The sequence below is a fragment of the Aquila chrysaetos genome, chromosome Z (genome assembly GCF_900496995.4).
Source record: "Aquila chrysaetos chrysaetos chromosome Z, bAquChr1.4, whole genome shotgun sequence".
NCBI lineage: Eukaryota > Metazoa > Chordata > Aves > Accipitriformes > Accipitridae > Aquila > Aquila chrysaetos.
In genome coordinates, this window is record NC_044030.1 from 45,396,888 (window position 1) to 45,416,428 (window position 19,541).

Sequence of the window (19,541 nt, forward strand, 5' to 3'; positions counted from 1 at the left end):
GTAATAGAGACAACTCACTAGAAGAGGTATTTTAAACAGTATTCACTGAAAAGAGCTCATCTTACAATTTTCTCTCTACATGCACAAACTCAGATGAGGCCAGTATTTTACTTCTATTTTTCAACACCTTTGAATGCCTCAGGAGTATTCATATCACACCAAGAAGAGGCGTAATTCCAAACATGGCAATTATTGTCCCAGCTTGGAAATGCGGACATGAGGGAAACAGACCAGGACTCTCAGCAACCGCTTGCTGAAATACCTTCTACTAATCTGATGAGGGAAAGTGGGATTTCTCTGTCCACCATGGCTCAATACCCTGATTACATCTTTCAGGGATGCAGCTTGGAATGGTAGAACTGTTGCACACATGAGTCTGAAAAATCTCAAGTAACTAATTCATGAGGCACATGCTCCAGTCTTCCCAGCATTCCTGCATCCCCCTTACATGATATTCAGTCAATCAGTCCCTGCTAATCTAGTCTTCACTCTGCATTTTGCTTTTACATGATTTTTGCCTTTCTGGGTAAAAAAAAAGTCTTTAATTGACAAGATGCTCAGCACAATTCAGAAGTAGCAAAGAGGTTCCCTGTGGGGTTCATGGATTGGCTGCATACAGCAGTGCGAGCTTTTTTGTAATCACATGTAAAAGCATGCCTGCTAAGAGGAATGCAAGGCTATTAAAAAATAGAAAGGTTTACTAACTTTTGGAAGGAGATATAAGCCACAGCTACTGTTTAAAACAAGTACAGGAAATTTGGAGGAAGTAGAATTTTAGAAAGTTAAAAAGCTTAATATGGAACCTGAATTAGATCTTCACACTTACCATGGCAAAAAGTGTTCTCAAAGCCTTCTCATAATACTACTCTTGTTCCCATACTAGTTGTAGTAAAGCCTATTTTCAGAAAGAAATAAAACATAAATGAGGGAAACTTGCTTTTTAGGAAAAAGGATGATACTGGAATCTAAAATTCTAACACACATTATGCATGACTTCTCACCCTGGAAGTGACAAAAACAAAAGCATCAGACACACTTGTACTTCATGGCATGCTGTGATTAAGTTTTATTTTCTTCATCCGATTTGTTTAATTACTTTCAGTTACACTAAGTTGACAAAAATCTCAGAACAGTAGTCATAAAATGATGACTTTTCAGATAGGAATGTAACTCAATCCTAGCACAACTCCACTGACTTGCTGTGAGCACCAAGAAAGGGACAGTCAGTCCATCATTATCATTATTAAACTGTTAACACTGTACTGGTGTTACCTAAAAAAATAAAAAAATCCCAATCTTGTACCAAAGAGTTTACAGTCTGAAACCAGCCACAGTAATGCTAAACACTATGATACTAGCAGGTAGCTTCTACACAGTCAAAATAGGAGGCTAGTGTCAATATACAGTCATAGGCAGTAAATTCACAAGCTGAGAAGAAAAGTAACTCAAGGGTACTATAACAGAAGAACTTCTGAAATCTTTGCATAACCACAGTTCCTTCTCTAGCGCAGAGTATCAAAGTCTGGAATAAGCCAGAAGGATCAAGTGAGAAAGTTGGATCAGAAGTGTGATGTAGCATCAGGAAAAGGCAGAGAAGTCAAGACTTCCATTTACTCCAGCTGGGCAAAGCAATACAAAAGGCTACATACAAAAGGCTACAGAACTCAAGCAATGAAAAGGCAGAGAAAATACTGGAGCAATTAGAGAGGAAATACATTTAAGAAGCACCAGACAAGAAAGTCTGCTGCACTTTGGGCTAGGAAGTCAGTGCAGAGAAAGTCACAGATCCATTGAGCAGAATACAGCAATCCAGTTTGGCACAAGGTTAACAAATTAAAAACAAGTTTTTGGCAGGAGCAAATATGCATACTCCAAAAAAAGAATATAAAATTAATAACCTAGGGAAGTTTAATATACAAAATGCATATGAGACATAAACAACATCTTATAAATTGATTTAATAACAGACTCATGCATCTTAGCTTTAAACCAATAAATGATAATATGAAAAAAGGCCCAGTCCTACAGACTTTAACCACAATGGGTATTGCTACACAGAACTATTATGATAGCACTTCAAGCATGGGAGCAGAAGTCTAAAGGCAACATCCTCAAATTTGGAACGTACATTAACTCCTAAATACTGCTGTGGTATACTGTTGGAATGTATCCGATAAACCAACTAGATATCCTTGCTGGTGGTATACTGTTGGAATATATCTGATAAACAAACTAGATATCCTTAGAGAACACTTAACATTAGTTCTAGCTTCACTGTGCAGTCACAGAGTATTTGTAAAGCATTACAGAAAGCTTATGACAACTTTTGCCTCCTAAAGTTTAGTGAAAACGAGACATTGCTGAAGAAGTCATTTGTGACTAGAAGCAAGAAACAGACTCAGATCTATAGCATCTTACAATGCTACTCATGTTTTAACTACACATTAAGAATACTGTTTTGCAAATTTTGGAGCCAATCTTGATCGGTCTGGGGATCTTCACCTTCAGCGAAGCCAAGGCTGCCAAGTCATTGCAAGATTGGGCCTCAATCCCATGCAGTTAACTAAAATAGCTACAAGTACCAAAAGAAAACATAACTTGTGCACTACAGCTGTGCAGTACCACAGTAACTTTCAAACCCTTCAGCTTTTATTTCATAGATGTTCAGCATGGCTCTAACCCATGGGCTTTTATGACTGATGCATCTGCATGAAGCTTCTCATGAATGTTGCAAGCTTCTGAACATCCTCTACGGTCACTGCATTATATAAAGAGGCACGGATTCCTCCCACAGATCTGAATCAAAAAGAGAAGGGGAGAAAAAAAAATAGAAAGGTTTCGTAAATTCTAAAAAAAGACATTAATAATGTTCACAGACATTTAAACCTACCCCTACTCCAAAGGGATAAAATTCACATTTTAAGTGAATGAGAAGCAACATTAATTCTTCAAGGCAAGCTTGCAATCTAAAGAAACTCAGTATTTATTAGTTATTTACAGCTCCAACGCTGTAGCCCTGTGACATCAAAAAGCTGTCTTTTTTAATCCCACAAACACCAATGAACATGGGAAGGTTTTCTTGCAACCAGGTAAACTAGCCATGTAATGAAAGGCTTTATACAATGACAGAATCTGACCTGAAGAGTCACCTCCTTTGACATTTGCACAGAGCCAGATTTATCAAATTGGAGAAGGAAGCAGAATTAAGGAGAAAGCTCTCTGAGCCCCACCACACCTAAGCAGTAGTTGAGCCACCAGCAGTCTTTGATTAGCCTCTAGACTGCTGTTCCCAAGTGATGCCAAATCAATATGAGGAACAGCCTGTGAGTGAGAAAGGCTGGTAAGTCAATGCAGAGTGCCTGCTGCTGTATCACTGTAGTAATTTTATTCTGCACAGGAAAGAGATTCATCCGATTAATACATACCGATGCCCTTTCAGAGATATCATGTTAAGTTCCACAGCTTTCTCAAGAAATTTCTTTTCCAGCGCTTCATCACCCTTGATACTGCCAATACGGAAAGGGACATTCATTCTGCTTCGGTTCTTTTTCTCCACTGGACATCTAGAAAAGTTGCAGAATGTAATGATTAACCCATTTTGTGCTAGATTTATATATTAAGCTATACATAATTTCAGAAAGTGAATAATTGCATCTGTTTAGCACCAAAGGCATTCCTCCATAGCTGAAAAGGTCATTACTTTCTATGAAAGAAAGCAGCCTTCCTTTTTTAACCAAGTATAACAATGGAAACAGTAAGTAGAATGCTTATTAACCCTTCCTGACATACTCAAAATTGCCAGAGAGGAATGCAGAAGAGGCTTGTAAAAAGACCTAATTTAAAAAAACATAATAAAACCCACCCCTCCACCCATGACAGCCTCAGTTACATTCCCTAGGGTAAGTGAAGTTAGTCACAGTGAACGTTAAGTCTCAAGCAGTTTCTTCTCTTTATCTTCAAAGACTGACACACTTAATTTTTATGTGATGTAGATTCTTGCAGGGATTAGGAATAAGTTCTTATAAAGTGCATGTAAATTTCATACCTATTATTATTCTATTTGACAAAGAAAGGGTATAATTCTTTTTTAGTTCCTCCCTTGTTCCTTTGTACAGATGTCTCCATTATGAAGAGAAAAAAAGATCAATCATAGTATCTGCCTATGCAAATTTTCTGCTTCAGATGCAACCAGGAAAACACTCTTCAAAAAGGCCTATGATTGTAAGCATTCCCATATCTGAATAGCTGTAGCTACGCTATAGTTTTTAGAAAATCCAGTTGCTACTAGGCAATCCGACGTTACTCAGTGCACAGACTTTGGAAAGCAAACTGCAAATGGCACACAGCACTTTGTGGAAAAAAGTCTCCATTTGCTAAATGGCTTGCCATACTGCTTACCCAGTGAAGCATGCCACAGATTAGGTGGCACATTACAGCTCAGAAGGCAGCTTCAAATAGGTCTTGCTTTTAGTCATAGATACAATAAAAAAAAAAACCCAAGTCTCAGCTGTATTGCTTAGTAAGATGCATACAGCTCAGTTAGTGAAGCTTGCTTTGCCTTCCCAATTGACTATTTACCATCCCATCTGCATTGCATTTCCCACTCACAGCCTTACAGACCAGCTTGCCAGAAACAGATTTCTATTTGTCACAAAATGTTTTTTCAAGGCTTCATTTGCTTACTGAGTTTTATGAAAAACCCTCAGGATTTCAGTAGAGTAGGATCACAATCCTGATCATGACAATGCTAAAGGCAAAGCTGTTCTCATTAACTAAATGGATAAGCAGAATGTATTCAATATTATGATGAAACTATACCCCTGCCAATTAAGGTTGCAGCCAGCTTTAATTTAAAATCCAAATTTAATTTGCCCTATCCTAACTTTGACATGAAAGTTAATTAGGTCCCAAAACTGTTGATTTTTCACTAAAGGAAAGTATTTTGCAGTTTCATAGTCAATTACTAGTTTTTGAGCTTGGTGAATATTAGAATTATTCTGAATTACAACATCAGCTTTTAACTATACATATTCTGGGTCTTGTGAGCTCAAAAATGCCTTGCAACAGTATGTAAAAATCAGAGTTAAATATGCTTTGGAAAAACCATCAAAAAATAATTGAAGAAAAAAAACATACATAAAGAAATGTATTACATTTTTATTACATCTAGGTCTGATCTTCCTCCTATTTCAGGAAGTGTTTCAGAACTTAACACAATCTAGTAAAAATGCTCTCCTTGACAGAGAAAAAGCAGAGTCTGACTACTGAAAGAGATGGTACGAACAATATGATGCAGAATTAGTCTCTACAATTTCTTACAAGCCACCTTCTCTGTTTTGGGCTGTACTTCCCCAAAAGATTCAGTAAGCATACAAACCCAGAATCTGCATATCTGGTTTTTGTATACTTTTCTCCTAGGCTCCTGCATTTCAATAATCTTAATGTGCTTCACAACTGATCTATACAGGATAACTTGAAATAACTTCCTACTGGAATGAGATTCATCCTTGGATAGTGATCAAGTGAACGGTTTGCACAAATATTTCCTGTAGGATTCCTCAAAATTTCTATATACTGAAAAGGTAACTTAAAAAATAAGCTGCAATCAGACTCTTAAGTTATGAATATGTTTGGATCTACAACAAATATTGAAACCAAGGGGAAAAGCACAGCAACTTACACATAGAATCCATTAGATTTGTCTATAATGTCATAAATCATTCGTGATTTGATTAAACTAAGTTTATCCATAGCTGTAGCTCCACCATTATTCTTTATCCATTCCAGTACCAATCCCATGATATAAATACTGCAAGAGGAAAAAACATTTTTCAGTCAGATTATTTAAAAAAAAAAAATTTCTGTTTAAGAGTTCACAACATGTTTCAGATACAAAATGTTATGTTTGGTTTTAGGGTGCTTAACAACTCAGAATCTGGACTATTTTACAAATTATGACAATTCTAATCAAGCAATGTTTTTTGGACACAGATGAAGTATCCTGAAATGTAAATGCTACACAAATCTGTTGGACCAAACTTAATCCTTTGTACCACAGAAGAACAAGTCCTGCAGATTTCCTGCAGCCCTGCAGGGCTCCCAAGGACATCCCCAGACATGCTGCGTGGACTAACAGTTCACTGAACACACAACTGTCTGTCAAGTCCTAGAAAGAGTTAGCACAAAAGTTAGTAGCATCCACACTGTGCAGCTGCTCTAGCAAAGATACAGGGGTGAATCTCAAATGTATGTACATTAATAATGCCAGAAATCTAATCACATTTTCACAAATGTTAAAAATAAAAACTATAATCCCATTTATGTCCAAAAAGACCGTTTGCCCACACCAACAGTGAAGTTTAGCGAAACAAATAATGATGTATCACACTTAGTTATTACCATTCAAGTTCTACGTAAAGATCTGGAAGCCTACTGGCATCATGTGGCTTGGGACCAAGTATTTCAATGCTAGTTACTAAGTGCAACATAAAAAAATCCCTGAGGCCTTTTGCCTTTGTGCTTTTGCTACAAAACTCAGCTTGTTCAAGTTCAGGCATTTCCCACGACTACACCACTTTACATAAAAAACTGTTCACAAGTTTTCATGGCATATTTCCAAAAAGTTTGCTTTTTTTAATCCCTTCGTTACAGATTCCAAGGGCATGCTCAGAGAACATTACCCTACAAGTTTCCCTAACACAAATCCAGCAGTAGGTTGTTTTAAACTTTGCTACTTTTAATTTCTCAGGGGATGCCAGCATCAAATCTTTGAACACCGCAGAGAGACTGCAGAACAACTGAGGTTACAGATTGCCTTTTATACAAAGCACCTTACAGCTTTGAGATCACAATCTTGCCACATTTATGACAGAACGCTGTCAACTATCCCAGTGTAAAGGATTTAAGTGAAGTATAGCCTATGACCTTGCCAAATACATAGGGCCACATTCACCTCTTGCCCTCACTTCCTTGAGTGAAACTTTTTGGACAAGTAAAGTTTAAAGAAGTCAGCCTTAGAGTCATCCACAAAACCCAGCCAGGTGAAGTCTTTTATCCGTTTTTCATCTCAGTCAAAATAATGTTTCTGGAGCAATTTTAAATGCAAAATGCATTCTGGAGCTTGGAAATCAGATTTTTATAGCAAATTCATTGTTAATTTTAGCAAAGCAGATTAGGGTCAAAGAGTCAAGCTCTGAGTGCCAAGAGGTTAAAGCCATTAGCATCACCTTAATTTAATTTAACATCCTGCTGAAGTAGCTTTTGCAAATTCAGTTAATATTTCCTGCTTGTTTGCCAGCAAACCATTAGAGAGCGCGAGGAAGAGAGTAGAGAAAAAGGGAACTAAGAAGCTTTGCCAGTTCCTAACAAAAACTGGAACAGGCATTTAGAGGCAAGCCAAACAGATGTGCACCCTGCCAACATTTCAGTCTGTGTTACATTCTGGATTCTGGAGTGTACTCCAATGTGGGTCTGCAGCATGAAGTGAAATCTGGCAAGACAGTGAACAGAACTTTATTTTCAGCTCCCTGAATCTCCCACTACCCTGTTAATGTTACTGACAGATACTGAGTTACAGCTAAAGCAGCACTTTCTTTTCAGAAGTTCTCTGCAGTGGCTAAAACAAAGATGTGGAATTTAATTTGTTTTGCTTTTCAAACCAGAGGAGCAACACTGTGTTCAAGTGCTGAGATTAAGTAGAACTTTGGTTTTTCAAATGGAAATAGCTTTGTACTTGGAAAACATGAATGGCTGGATTTAAAATCTGGCATGTGCAAGTACACAGTGTCCAAAACAGTATGTGTGACTTGGCAGTCAGGAAAATAATCGGTCATGAAATAGAGGCTTTATCAATTTCTGGGAAAAAAAGACACACATACAGCCCACATTACAAAGCTACAATCAGAAAGACGACAAAAATATGGCAACACTGCAAGGTTAATTCTTGTCTTAGGAGCAGCCCTAAGGATACTGGGTGGACCCAGCCAATAGGGCAGACGGGCTGACAGCAAGAGTACCTCATTACAGCACTACTCTACAGTATGCATACTCCTTGGGAAAACTAGTTGGGCATTGTAAAATCTGGAATAAACATATGCTCACAAGATTTACTGTTCTTTTGATAAATTAAGTGCCCCTATGTCATTGCAATAGCACACCCCATAGTGAGAATCAGCAGATTCAGAGATACAATTAGTATCACTTAGAAGTCTACTGAATTTAAGTAAGTGATGACATTAAGGTAGGCTTTATACACAGGAATCACTGTACTTTATGCCTGTACAGTGCATTTAATATCTGTTGGACATCATTAGGGAACTTAACTTTGCAGATTCTGGCATGTACAAAAAAGCTGTAAGAACTGAGATTAAACATCAATAAAAGATTACATTATCAAATTATCTGAATCAAAGGGAAATCTTATCTTTCTTTAAAAGTAGAAATCATTATTTTCAAAGTAATTTTAAAAACTTCTGGGAAAAAAAGGATACCTAGTTTGAAGATTTTCTTTTTTTAAATAATTATTTTAGTAGACATTGGCATAAACATGCTCCAGATTAAGAATGGGTAGATACTACTGGCTCAACACCTAAATATGCCAGTAGCAAAACATCATTTCACTAGCTATCAAAAGTTAGCAGATAGTAATTTTAAAAGAGCAAGCTGTAGTCTGTTCTGCTTCTTGCATACACTAAATCACCAGGTATATGCCAGTTTTATGATCCTGATTGCTAGCAATGATTATGAAGCTAGACCAGTTTTATTTTTGGATGTGTCAAGTCAGACACTGAGGCAGTACTCAAAGAAATATCGAAAGTTATACTATATATAAAGAGAATAAAAGAAAGCAATGATTAAAATGCCTTTTAAAAAAATTCTATTACAGTTTCATTTCAAAACTGACAGTAGTGAATGAGGTAGCTAGAACAAGAAACATTAAAAAATTAAAAATAATACATAGTCTTGTAATATTTTATATTATTAAAACTTTTAATAACAATAATATTTACTATTTTCCAGCAAAGAAAATAAATAGGGATCTGGAGGTTCAAATGCTGAGAACAACCTCAGGAATAAATTAAATCAAATCTGTACTAAGTGTTCAAGAAGCAAGACTAAGTGCCAGATTACCGACTTGCAATGATAGAAGCATCACCACTGAATTGACTAGAGTTGCGTTCATCTAACTCAGAACTGGATCCTGAAACTTCTACAATGGAATTACAACATACAATATTTACTTCTAAAAATACTGTCCTTTATGGCTATGTCCCACTAGACAACCTCAAAGCCTACTACAGTCACATGGCTGGACACTTCACATGTTTTCACAGGAATCATGCAAAACACACCAACATATCAGTGACTTGAAGGCACTCAACTTCTGAAACTTTTCTCGGTAAGAGCAGCAGATGGCAGTGCAGAAGCTTTCTGAATAAGAGCTATTAAATAGCAGGGTAAATACCTGTAGCATGGTGGAGTGTTATACAAGGAGCCATTCGTTGCTTGTGTTTTGTAATCCAGTACTACAGGACATTCTTTCAGTGCAAATCCCAGCAAGTCCTCACGTACTATTACAACAGTAACTCCAGCACAGCCAACATTCTTCTGAGCACCAGCAAAAATCACACCAAACTTTAACAGGAAGAAGAAAAGAAGGACTTGCTACATGCATTCACTAGCAGGTCTTATAACTGAGTAATACATCAATATCATTATACAACAGGCATACAACTCAGCTGAACAGATTGGAGAATGTGTCAAAAATAAGCAAGTTGTAGGTCAAAGAAGAGTTAGAAGTTCTGATTTCGAAGTGTACTTATAGCTACAGTTGTTATCCCATGTACATCTATTACCAGAACCATGTATCTTGATTCAGCTGAGGAAGAACATCACAACAAATTTCCCAATTATTTGCTAAGTGTTTATTTAGTAGTCACAAATAATTCTCAAGGCAGTCTGTCCCAATTTCACACTATTCCAAGCAAATTTACTAAAAATAAATTAATACATACATCACAGTATTTTCAACCAATCTGGTATTTCAGAACAGGCATCATATAATCCACCTGTTCAAAGAGGCAGATCAGGAAAGGCCAAGATGAATGCACTAACAGTTGCCCCTTCTTTTTGCTACACACAGATAAGAAAGGTCAAACAAGCTATTCCACTAGTCAGTAACACTTCCCACTCATAACACACTTTACAAACATGAGCAAGTACTATGTTCTGCCTCTGTATTATCTATGAAACAGACACAGTAATTGCGAGGCACAGGAAGCTTTAGCAGCTTAAAAAGGGTTACAGATTTTCCATGTAAGAGGCAGGATCAAAAATTCTGATTCACAGTACCCTGCTATAGCCATATACACTATCTACAGACTAAATATGATTCAGAAGATATCTTTTCCAGCTACAGCATCAGTGAAGACCACACAGTAGACAAATAATCTTGGACAGCTATGAACATGAATAATTTCAACATATTTCAATATGTTTTTACTGAAAAAAAAAAAAAGGACAACAGATAGACATTGAAGTCTCAAACTTTAAATTTCAACATTTGTATCCACCATCAGATACCCGATTAACAAAATATGATTTCCTTAATTTCACTGCTCCTCATGTCTGGCCATCCAGACATTTCAAAGTGCCTAATTATATGCATTCAAGCTTGAAAATGCTTTGTGCAGCCACTGTGTCCAATACTGTACCTTGGAAACATCCACAGGTCTGGACAGGAAGTTTGATGACATATCACAAACCAAGACTGTCCCTTTGACATCAGGTACAAAGTCAAACTCCACACCGTGAACAGTCTCATTAGCACAGTAATAGACATAAGATGCATCTGGATTAAGATTCCAAGTGCTTGGGTCAGGAATGTCTGAGACAGACAAAAAAGAAAACCAAAGGTCACTGGAGACAAGTAATTTTCCTGGTTCGCAATTTTACTTGAACACAGAACTTAAGTGCAAACCCATAACGATTTTGCCATATAAAGTATTAATTAGCTTGTTACCAGGAAGATATAAATTAACTGCAAAGGAAACAACACCAGTGGATTCCCAAAATTCTGTGGTGAGCCATCATTAAGCTTGCAAACACTCTTCTGGTTTTCAGCACTTAATTCCTGAAGATATTTTCATCAGGTTTGCAATCCTAGACTACAAAGTATTGCCCTAGGGGTCCAAAACAGCATTTCAGAGGAATTCAGGCGCTGGGTCTAAGAATCCTCCTGGTGCCTTTGGAACCACAGAAGCATCCAAATTCTCACTGGCGAAGTTCTCTAAAGCTGTGTTTCTGAGCATCCCCAGGAGCTTTTCACTCTTGCCCAAGCTGAACACAAGGTTATCTTCCTACATCCCATTTAAGCCTGGCAACTGATTTACAAAACCAAGATTTCCTTTGTCAACAGGCAATATATAGGCATGCCCTGACAGCACAGAACAGGTTTTGCATAGAACAAATGGTTGCTCTTCCTTTCTTCTCTCCTCCAAAACATGAGGCAGAAGAAGTGCTGCTATTGCCTCCACCATTATTTACTGCCTCTCCCCTTATCTACAGCTGCCAAATGGTGAATACACTCCCCTTGACTGGGAATTCATAGGTTCAATTCCTTCCTGTGCCTCAGAGGCTATAAACTTATCTTCCAAGTGAGTGCCCTTATCACCAGTTAATATACTAACTCATATGGGGATATTCTTCATTTTTCCTGTTGTCACCCTTCCCAGTTCAATGCTACAATTTGGACCAGAGGGAAGAAAAGTGAGCATGACTAGCAGGAGTAGAAACCAGAACTTAAGTGTCTCTACTCCAAGAATTATTTATGTATACCCAGTGACAAATTACACACTTAATGTTCTTGAAACAGACTCTCTCAAAAATTCCCAATGCCTCAATTAGTTAACCTTTTTCTTCTTTCTACACTGTGGTCATTCAGATTGTTACATCCAATAACAAGCTTCAAGAGGAAGAGTCGAAAATGCCCCTTCTATTCCAGAGCCAACTGCCTGTTATGACACATCGATGGGGAAGATAAGTATTTGGAAACCCCTGAAAGTAGGTAACAAAATGCAGGTCTCCCATCTCCTGGGGCAACAAGGTTAAGATCCCAGACATGCTTCTAAATTTCAGAGCAATCTCATTATTGAGTGTACCTGAAACGGAAATATCTTGCAATATCCCTGCAAATAGCTTAACTCAGTTAAATAACAACAACAACAAATCAGACAGCCCAGACCATTTCCCTACTGATACACATTTGCTTCTTGCCACTTATTTTCTGGGATCTGCTCAGCCTAGTTTCACAATTCTTTTCTGGTGGAGACTGTTAAGTCATCTAACAGATCTCCCAGTGATGAACATGGAGAGAAGTGACAGGCAATCTTTTGAGTGCTGGGCAGTCAACTCAATTAGTTAACATTCAATAACCCAACAGCTGAGTTAGACCAATTTTTAGAGAAATTCAAAAAGCTAAGTATTCACATGGATGGATGTAATCATCAACTTACTTGTATAGGTTCCTAGTTTGGGATGAACAATATTCACTTTGGCATACTTCTCTGCTTCTTTAGCTGCTTTTGCTGACCAAGCTCCAGTAACCACATAATCTGCATGTCTTCCCTCCTTTAAACCAATAAGATTAAGTGGGACTGCACTGAACTGACCAGATCCACCTCCTTGGAGGAAAAGAACTTTGTAGTTTTCTGGTATATTTCTGCATGCAAGAAATAACCATTTATATTATTCCCAGAACACATGATGCATACTACTTGATATTATGCATTTAACAGCAACTGAGGAAGAACACTGTCATTTTAGAACTCTTTGCCAAGAGGTTAAACCAAATCCCATTAACTTACCTAAACACTTGAGTAACAACTTAAGTATTAAGATTAATGCTATACATTTTACTGATAAAAATTTGCTGAAAACAAGCTTTTTTCTTCCCTTGGATAGCATTAAACAAATTCACTCCTGAGTAGCTCTACTGGTATAGAGTACACACACACTTGAAAGATATTCCAGCAGAATTAATGCTCACTTGTAATTTTGTCTATTGCTAGCTTCATAGCTTTTCTGTCAGGCTAAGAACTTCACAACAAAGTGCTCACAGTAGAATTCAGCTTTGAGACCCTTCAGTTTGAAAGTGCAACTAGATAGTAAATTGTATATGCAAAGCAAGTGTCATAAGGAGTTGTTCATACAGTCACAAAAAGCACTTGCTGAAATTATTCATTAAAACCCCTCTGTCAATGATTCACAGCCAGTCACAGCCAGAATTAATCTTTTATATGAAATGACCAACTTTTTTAACTATGAGAACATTAATTCTAAAACATGATATATTTATGTCAGATTTTTAAAAATGTTTCACACTACAAATAGGAGAAGGGCTCCTGATCAGTGATTCTAAAACACATCCTTAGAGCTTATGTTAATAAAATCAGACTGATGAGTAATGTACAGATCACCTCTACACTACTACAGAACTGATTTATATTGTTTCCACTTATTTCTTGATGAAAGTTGATGCCCTTCATTAATTCTATGAAGGTGACAAAAATCAAAATTTCAGAGGAAAGTCAACTACTCAGTGTATAGTAGACACACAAAAAGTATCGTAACCTAATAAAAGCCCTTTGTCATACTCAAACAAATCAGCATCAAAATGAACAGAAGACCAATGTTCTTTCCAAGATTATTACTCTCAGACACAGTATCTAAACAAAAAAAAAAACCCCAAACACACAAACAGGTGCTTTCAAGGAAGGTCTCCACATTAGTCATTATTGGTGTAACTAGCACAAGCATAAAATAAAAGTAAGCAGGAAGTAATTCACTTACAGCAATTCACGCATGAGATTTTCAGCTGTATTCAAAATTTTTGTGAAATCTGAGGTTCGATGGCTCATTTCTTTGGTGGAAAGAAAAGAAGAAATAACATGAAACAAAATGGTAATACATGAACGCAGTTTAAAAATTGTGTTACACTTTAAACATTTTACACTACAGGCCCAAAATGCCTGAAGGCTCCCATTTCCAGTTCCAACTCTTTTTTTTTTTTTTTTTGCTGAGCCTTCCTAAATACCTACACAAGACTCATACCTCCAGTCTTGTCCAGATCCAGGCAAATCCAGTCCATTCACTTTTGGCATCCACATGACCTTACTATACCCAGGAACAGCTACATTTGCATGAAAAAAATACTCCCTAGAAAGGTATAAGTTTTCCTTACTCTAAGAATCTTCTCTGCTACTAAATCTGTAGCAAGTATACAGTAATGTACAGGGGGTTGTTTCGTTCTTTTATTTTTAACAAGACTTCTTCATGCAGTAATCCTAATTAAACATAAAGGACACTTAATACTAATTCCTTTCATTAAATCCATATGCTTTCTTCCATCTCTAAGAGGGTACAATTTAAACATGAATCCCAATCCTGCAGAGACTGCTGCACATTCTACTTTTAGAAACCAAACAGTTTCCCAGGATTAGTAAAATGCTGACCATCTTCTTGCATAAAATTTTCATGCAACTGCAGCTAAAAAGCCAGTCAGCTACCCACATGGCACAAGAGATACCTCCTCCTCATGAAAGAACAGCACTGCCTTCCTAATGGGAAGGACACTATACATCAAATACATCTGAAGCAATTTGCCACATAGTATATGAGATGCCATATATGGTACCTATATACATATATACACACACACACACGTGTATAGTACATGTATATCTGTGTATAGTATGTGTAAATGTATACAGTATTTTATATATACAAAATTTTTTTTATATATTGCCTACATATATATACACACACATACATACACACACATCCCTGCCCAAAGATCCAAAATGTTTGGATTTTACATATGTAGTTTTACATATGATTAGTTATCTTTTTTTGTCTCTAGTCCTTTGTTTTGCATCACTGAACATCTGGCTATGTATCATTTTATGGTCTCCTGATGAATGGTAGAAAAGCAGTATGAAATGTATGTCTCTGGACATACATGTTACCAGAATAAGGTATTAGAAGAGAAATGGAGCTGAAATACCAAGATCAAAAACTCTTATTAAACAACTTGGTTAAACATCTACATTCTGAAAAAATAGAGAATTTTTAGAGTCTTACCAAGAACACTTATACCAAGTCCTTTGTAGTCCACCAGTTCTTTCTGTGCTTCTAATAGTACCTAACAAAAGAAAAAATACACAAATAAATTAAGGGAATTTTCCACTATCTGGAGTCACTAATGCATCATGCATATGCCAGCTGCTTCATATTGCAATAACCTGACACTTGTCAAGTGAGATTAGCAGAAGTATACCCACCAATATAATTTTGTTGTATCTAGTAGCTGAAGGCTTTTCATAAGATAGCATAATTAAATCATATGCTTGTTGTGGAGACCATGTTTTAAGTTATTATTTTAACAGTTACATTTCCACATTTCAGAGTGATTTCTAGAAGTTGGATGGAGCTCCCAACCTTTTACGGAACGCATTAATGTTTGTATATGTGCTCTTTCTAATCAAGCATCTTAAATACCCACCCCTCCACCCTGTGTTCTTTCACTTGACTTGTGCAAATAGGAGAACACAAGGTATTGAGGAAAACAAAATGAAAAAAATCACGCTGGGGAACTGGATACCTCAAACTGACTCAACAGGACAAGGCCTAGTTTCACAGAATGAAGTCCTGCACTTTTTGAAGATGAGCCCTCTCTATGCTATTGAAAGTTAAGAAAGAAATCAAGCAAAATTTTCAGACAACCAAAAAACACAGGTCATTCCTAGAAGCCTAACCAGGTAATCCACTGCTTCAGCCTTCCATTCTTCTTTCTTTTCCCATAGCTCTCAAATATCAGCAAAGTGGAATTAGATTCTAACCATTCGATCTGCAGCTTCCAATTTCAGTAAATTCTTGTGTGAGGGCCAGAACATTCTTAGTTCCTCCTAAAGGAAGCAGGAGGAGAGGGAGCCCCAGTAGAAAAGCCACCAAAACAAATGCTGTATGCATGCACCCCAGGATCTGCCAAGAAACCACATGCTCTGGACAGTTGCAGGAACAAGAAATCTACCTTGCTGACAGGGTATCTGTTGACTGTAACAGCTAGTCACCAAGAGGTCAACCAGAAACAACTGTGCTGCTTTTGATGTTAGAGATTGTAAAGTTTTGACCACCATGTTTCACATGCAAACTTATCCATGCCAGAGAAGGGGACAAAAAGTCAAAGGGAACACACAGACTATTAGAAAGTGCTTGTTAAACCTCCTGATAAAATCCAGTTCTGTTAGAAACATTCTTTATCTGACAACCTGCACATGCCTTACAATCGACATTTATGATACACCTTATAAAAGCCCCGAAGAGCTCCATCCACCTTTTTGCTTCAGTGAGTCCGAGCGCTTCGTATGTGGCATCAGCCCACAATCAAAGTGAAACAACTGTGATACAGTAGTCCATATAAGAGCACTGCATTTTCAAGAGAGGAAAACAGATTAATAACATTGGAGTTCAGCTATGCTCTCCTCAAACCCTAAACCCAGTTGTCAGTACTCCCTGTTGGAGAGTTGGATACTGCAGCAGTTCTAATAAGAGCCCCTTTTGGAATCAAGGGTTCAAGATGGAACAACAAATTTGTTTGCAGCATAATCTACAAAGGACGTTTCCACAAGAAGAGTGAAAGAAAAGGGAAAAAAAAAGCTGCTGTGTGGCAAATTTGTTTACCTAAAGAAATTTATTAAAGAATAAAGAAACAACACATAAAATAACAAAGCAAGCTATGAAGGAAACTAAGAAGAGAACAAAAAAATTTCCACAACACATAACTCTTAAGTTGAAAGTCAGATGCGTACAATTTGGCAGAAACCACCCCCTCTCCATATGTAGCTGGATAATCTATGGCTGCTGATGCAACCTTCCGGAAGGTTGAGTCTCCTCTACGCTCATTACCATTTTTTAAGTAAAGACTTCTCAGGGAATTACCATGTTATTTATCAGCTGACAAATAAGGTACTCAACATAGCCGCCCTCGCGCATCCGAGAACTTACTTTCCATCCCAAAGGCGACCCAGCCCCTGATGAACGACCACATAGGATCAGATCCAGGAAAAAACTCTGGGAGAGCAACCCCAACACCCCATCGGGGCGCGTCCCCAGAACGCCGAACCGACCAGGGCACCGAACGGGGTGGGCGGGGGGAGAAGAAAGGACGCTTCGCTCCCGCGCGGGTCATCCTTTTCGCTACTATCTGCCCGAGCTTCCCCAGCCCTCGCTTTGCAGCCGGCGAGCCCCCCGGGGAGCCGGGCTGGGAGGCGGAGCTGCGCTGCGCCGGGGCGCCCGCCGCTGCCCCGCCGCTGCCGCCTCAGCCCGGGCGGGAGCCCCCTCGGCGCGCGGGCAAAGCCGCCTGCCCCCGCCAGCACCGCTCCCCCCGCGCTAGCGCCGGGCGGAGGGGGGCGGACACCCACCCCCGCCCTCCGCCATGCCCTAGCCCGCGCCGGGAAGGGCCCCCGGCCCCTACTCACGGAGCGCGGCAGCTTCGCCGGCCCGGCCCCGAAGTTCGCCACCTGCCGCCCGCGCTCCATGACACCGCCGCCACAGCTGCCGCCTACCCGCAGCGCCGGCGGCCCACCGCCACTATAAACCCGCCGCCGCCGGCCCGCCGATTGGCTCCTGTCACACACACCCAGGGGGCGGGGCTGCAGCCGGCCCGCCCCGCCCACTGCCCCACCCTCCCCCGGCAGCGCCCCGGCCGCCCATTGGCAGGGCGGCCACGAGGAGGCAGCGTGATCAGGCTAAGGAGCGCGGGGCGGCCCCGCCCCCGCGGCGCCGCCGCCGCCGCCGCCGCCGACCGGCCGCGGTGCGTCCTCCCTCCGAAGGAGGGCTGCGGGCGGGCCGGCCGGCCGGCCGGCGTTTTTCACCGAAGGAAGCCAGAACTGGTGGGTTCCGGGGAAGGACTCAGGGCGACGAAAGGGATTTAAACGTACCTTGAATTTGGAAAACCTCGTCAGCCTTGCCGAGGTTTCGTTGCACACGCAGCCGCGGGTGGGTGGGTAGGTGGAAAGAAGGAAAGCGAGCAAGCGAGCGTGTCCTACGGTAACTTTACTGTTGTTTTTTTCCCCATGGAGTTGCTGCGGCAGAGCTGGGACGCTTGTTCCAAAAATAATCTGTACGAATGCATGAGAAATGAAAAAATAGCAATCCGTCCTTACAATGCGTTTCAGTTGATACTTCACCTTGAAAGAGGTGGTTTCACTGTACCCAAATGTCATCCTATTTTGTGAAAAATTCTTTCCTCGTAGAGGAGCAGGATCCCTACCTTCTCTAATCCAAGAAATATCTGCGTGTTGTGCACTGTTTCCCCAAACAGCCTATTGCAGGCAAATTGCTATTTGGAATTCACAGAAAGGGAATAAAAACAAGAGCACTGTGAAAATCAATTTCATGGAATGGATAGCAGAGCTGGGACTTGCCTTGAGGTCTGCCAAATCCTAAGCTAATATCCCTAAATACTAAACTATTCTTTTCACAGATACCTTGGTGTAAGTTCACTGAAAACATAGAGTTAATACAATTAAACTGTTGTAACTGAAGGAAAGACTTCAGCTCATCCAATTTCTTCTGATTGTTTCAGTGAGAGACATACTGCCTTACAATCAGTTTTCAGAAGTTAAAGGCAGTAGCAGTAAATCAACTTTGACAAAACAAGCCATTAAGTATGATTGAAAACAGATGGGCTTTATGGAATCCCGCAATTTTCAAGTATCTTAGAAGAGATTCATGATTCTCGTACATAGCTGCATAAAGCACAGCTCTTGAACACCTTAGTCTGCCCAGTGCTATCTGTAATGCTGACCCGACTTTAGTCCTGTGCATGTTCACCAACTTTATCATCAACATTAATCACCTGTATACCAAATCTGCATTCCTTTCAGAAAGGAAAGTGTTGATGTCCATTATTTTGTGAATACTGGGATTTATGTAAAAGGTCATTTTTCATTACAAATTATTACACTGAAGAAATACTGACTACTTGGATTTGTTCCTTTTCCTGTCAAGTCAGGTCATACCTAGAACGGTAAAAAGAATTTACAGATTACAGCCTGATCCGGTATTTAGTTAACAGATTTTCATCTTAAAAGGTTGTAAACAGATACGGTGGTTTTAGAGCAAAGATAGCCTTCATTTCAATAACGGCTATAGCTTAAGAAAAACCTACCAAACTCACTTTCAGACACCAGAACCTTCCTCAGTTCTAAAGAGATAATAGCAAACTTCATGGGCATTACAGGCTGGATACATTCTCTTCAAAACACCAAAGTATTTTTAAAATATGTCTCAGGCCACAACACCCAGAACACCTACATTACCTCTAATCATTAGAATTGGTTCTAATTAAATAGAAGCCCCTACTGAAATGCTCAGTAACAACATAAATGTGACTACAATATAATTACTTTTACTAGAATCTCAAATAGAAACAGGTTTAAGAGATACGGGCTCCTCCTAGGGGCTTTTCCCAGTATGGAACC

General features: G+C 39.2%; 1 protein-coding gene across 1 annotated transcript; it reads right to left on the reverse strand.

Moving 5' to 3' along the window:
* Positions 1-1,042: 1,042 nt before the first annotated feature.
* PSAT1 (phosphoserine aminotransferase 1) lies at positions 1,043-17,674 on the reverse strand. The gene is made up of 9 exons (XM_030004548.2): positions 17,535-17,674; positions 15,139-15,199; positions 13,849-13,918; positions 12,513-12,718; positions 10,713-10,885; positions 9,464-9,633; positions 5,681-5,809; positions 3,426-3,563; positions 1,043-2,796 (listed from the first exon to the last, which is right to left on the reverse strand). Exons 1-9 carry the CDS (start codon positions 17,592-17,594, stop codon positions 2,691-2,693), a joined length of 1,113 nt encoding a protein of 370 aa, XP_029860408.1. The 5' UTR covers positions 17,595-17,674; the 3' UTR covers positions 1,043-2,690.
* Between the last annotated feature and the right edge of the window lie 1,867 nt (positions 17,675-19,541).

Bases quoted from the DNA above. Each gene is read 5' to 3' on its own strand.
- PSAT1 (XM_030004548.2), bottom strand. From the start codon at position 17,594: ATGGAGCGCGGGCGGCAGGTGGCGAACTTCGGGGCCGGGCCGGCGAAG. The intron at 10,886-12,512 runs GTAAGTTGATGA...TGTCTGTCTCAG, and splicing joins CAAACTAGGAACCTATACAA to ACATTCCTGACCCAAGCACT. The intron at 2,797-3,425 runs GTATGTATTAAT...TTTTTGATTCAG, and splicing joins ATATCTCTGAAAGGGCATCG to ATCTGTGGGAGGAATCCGTG.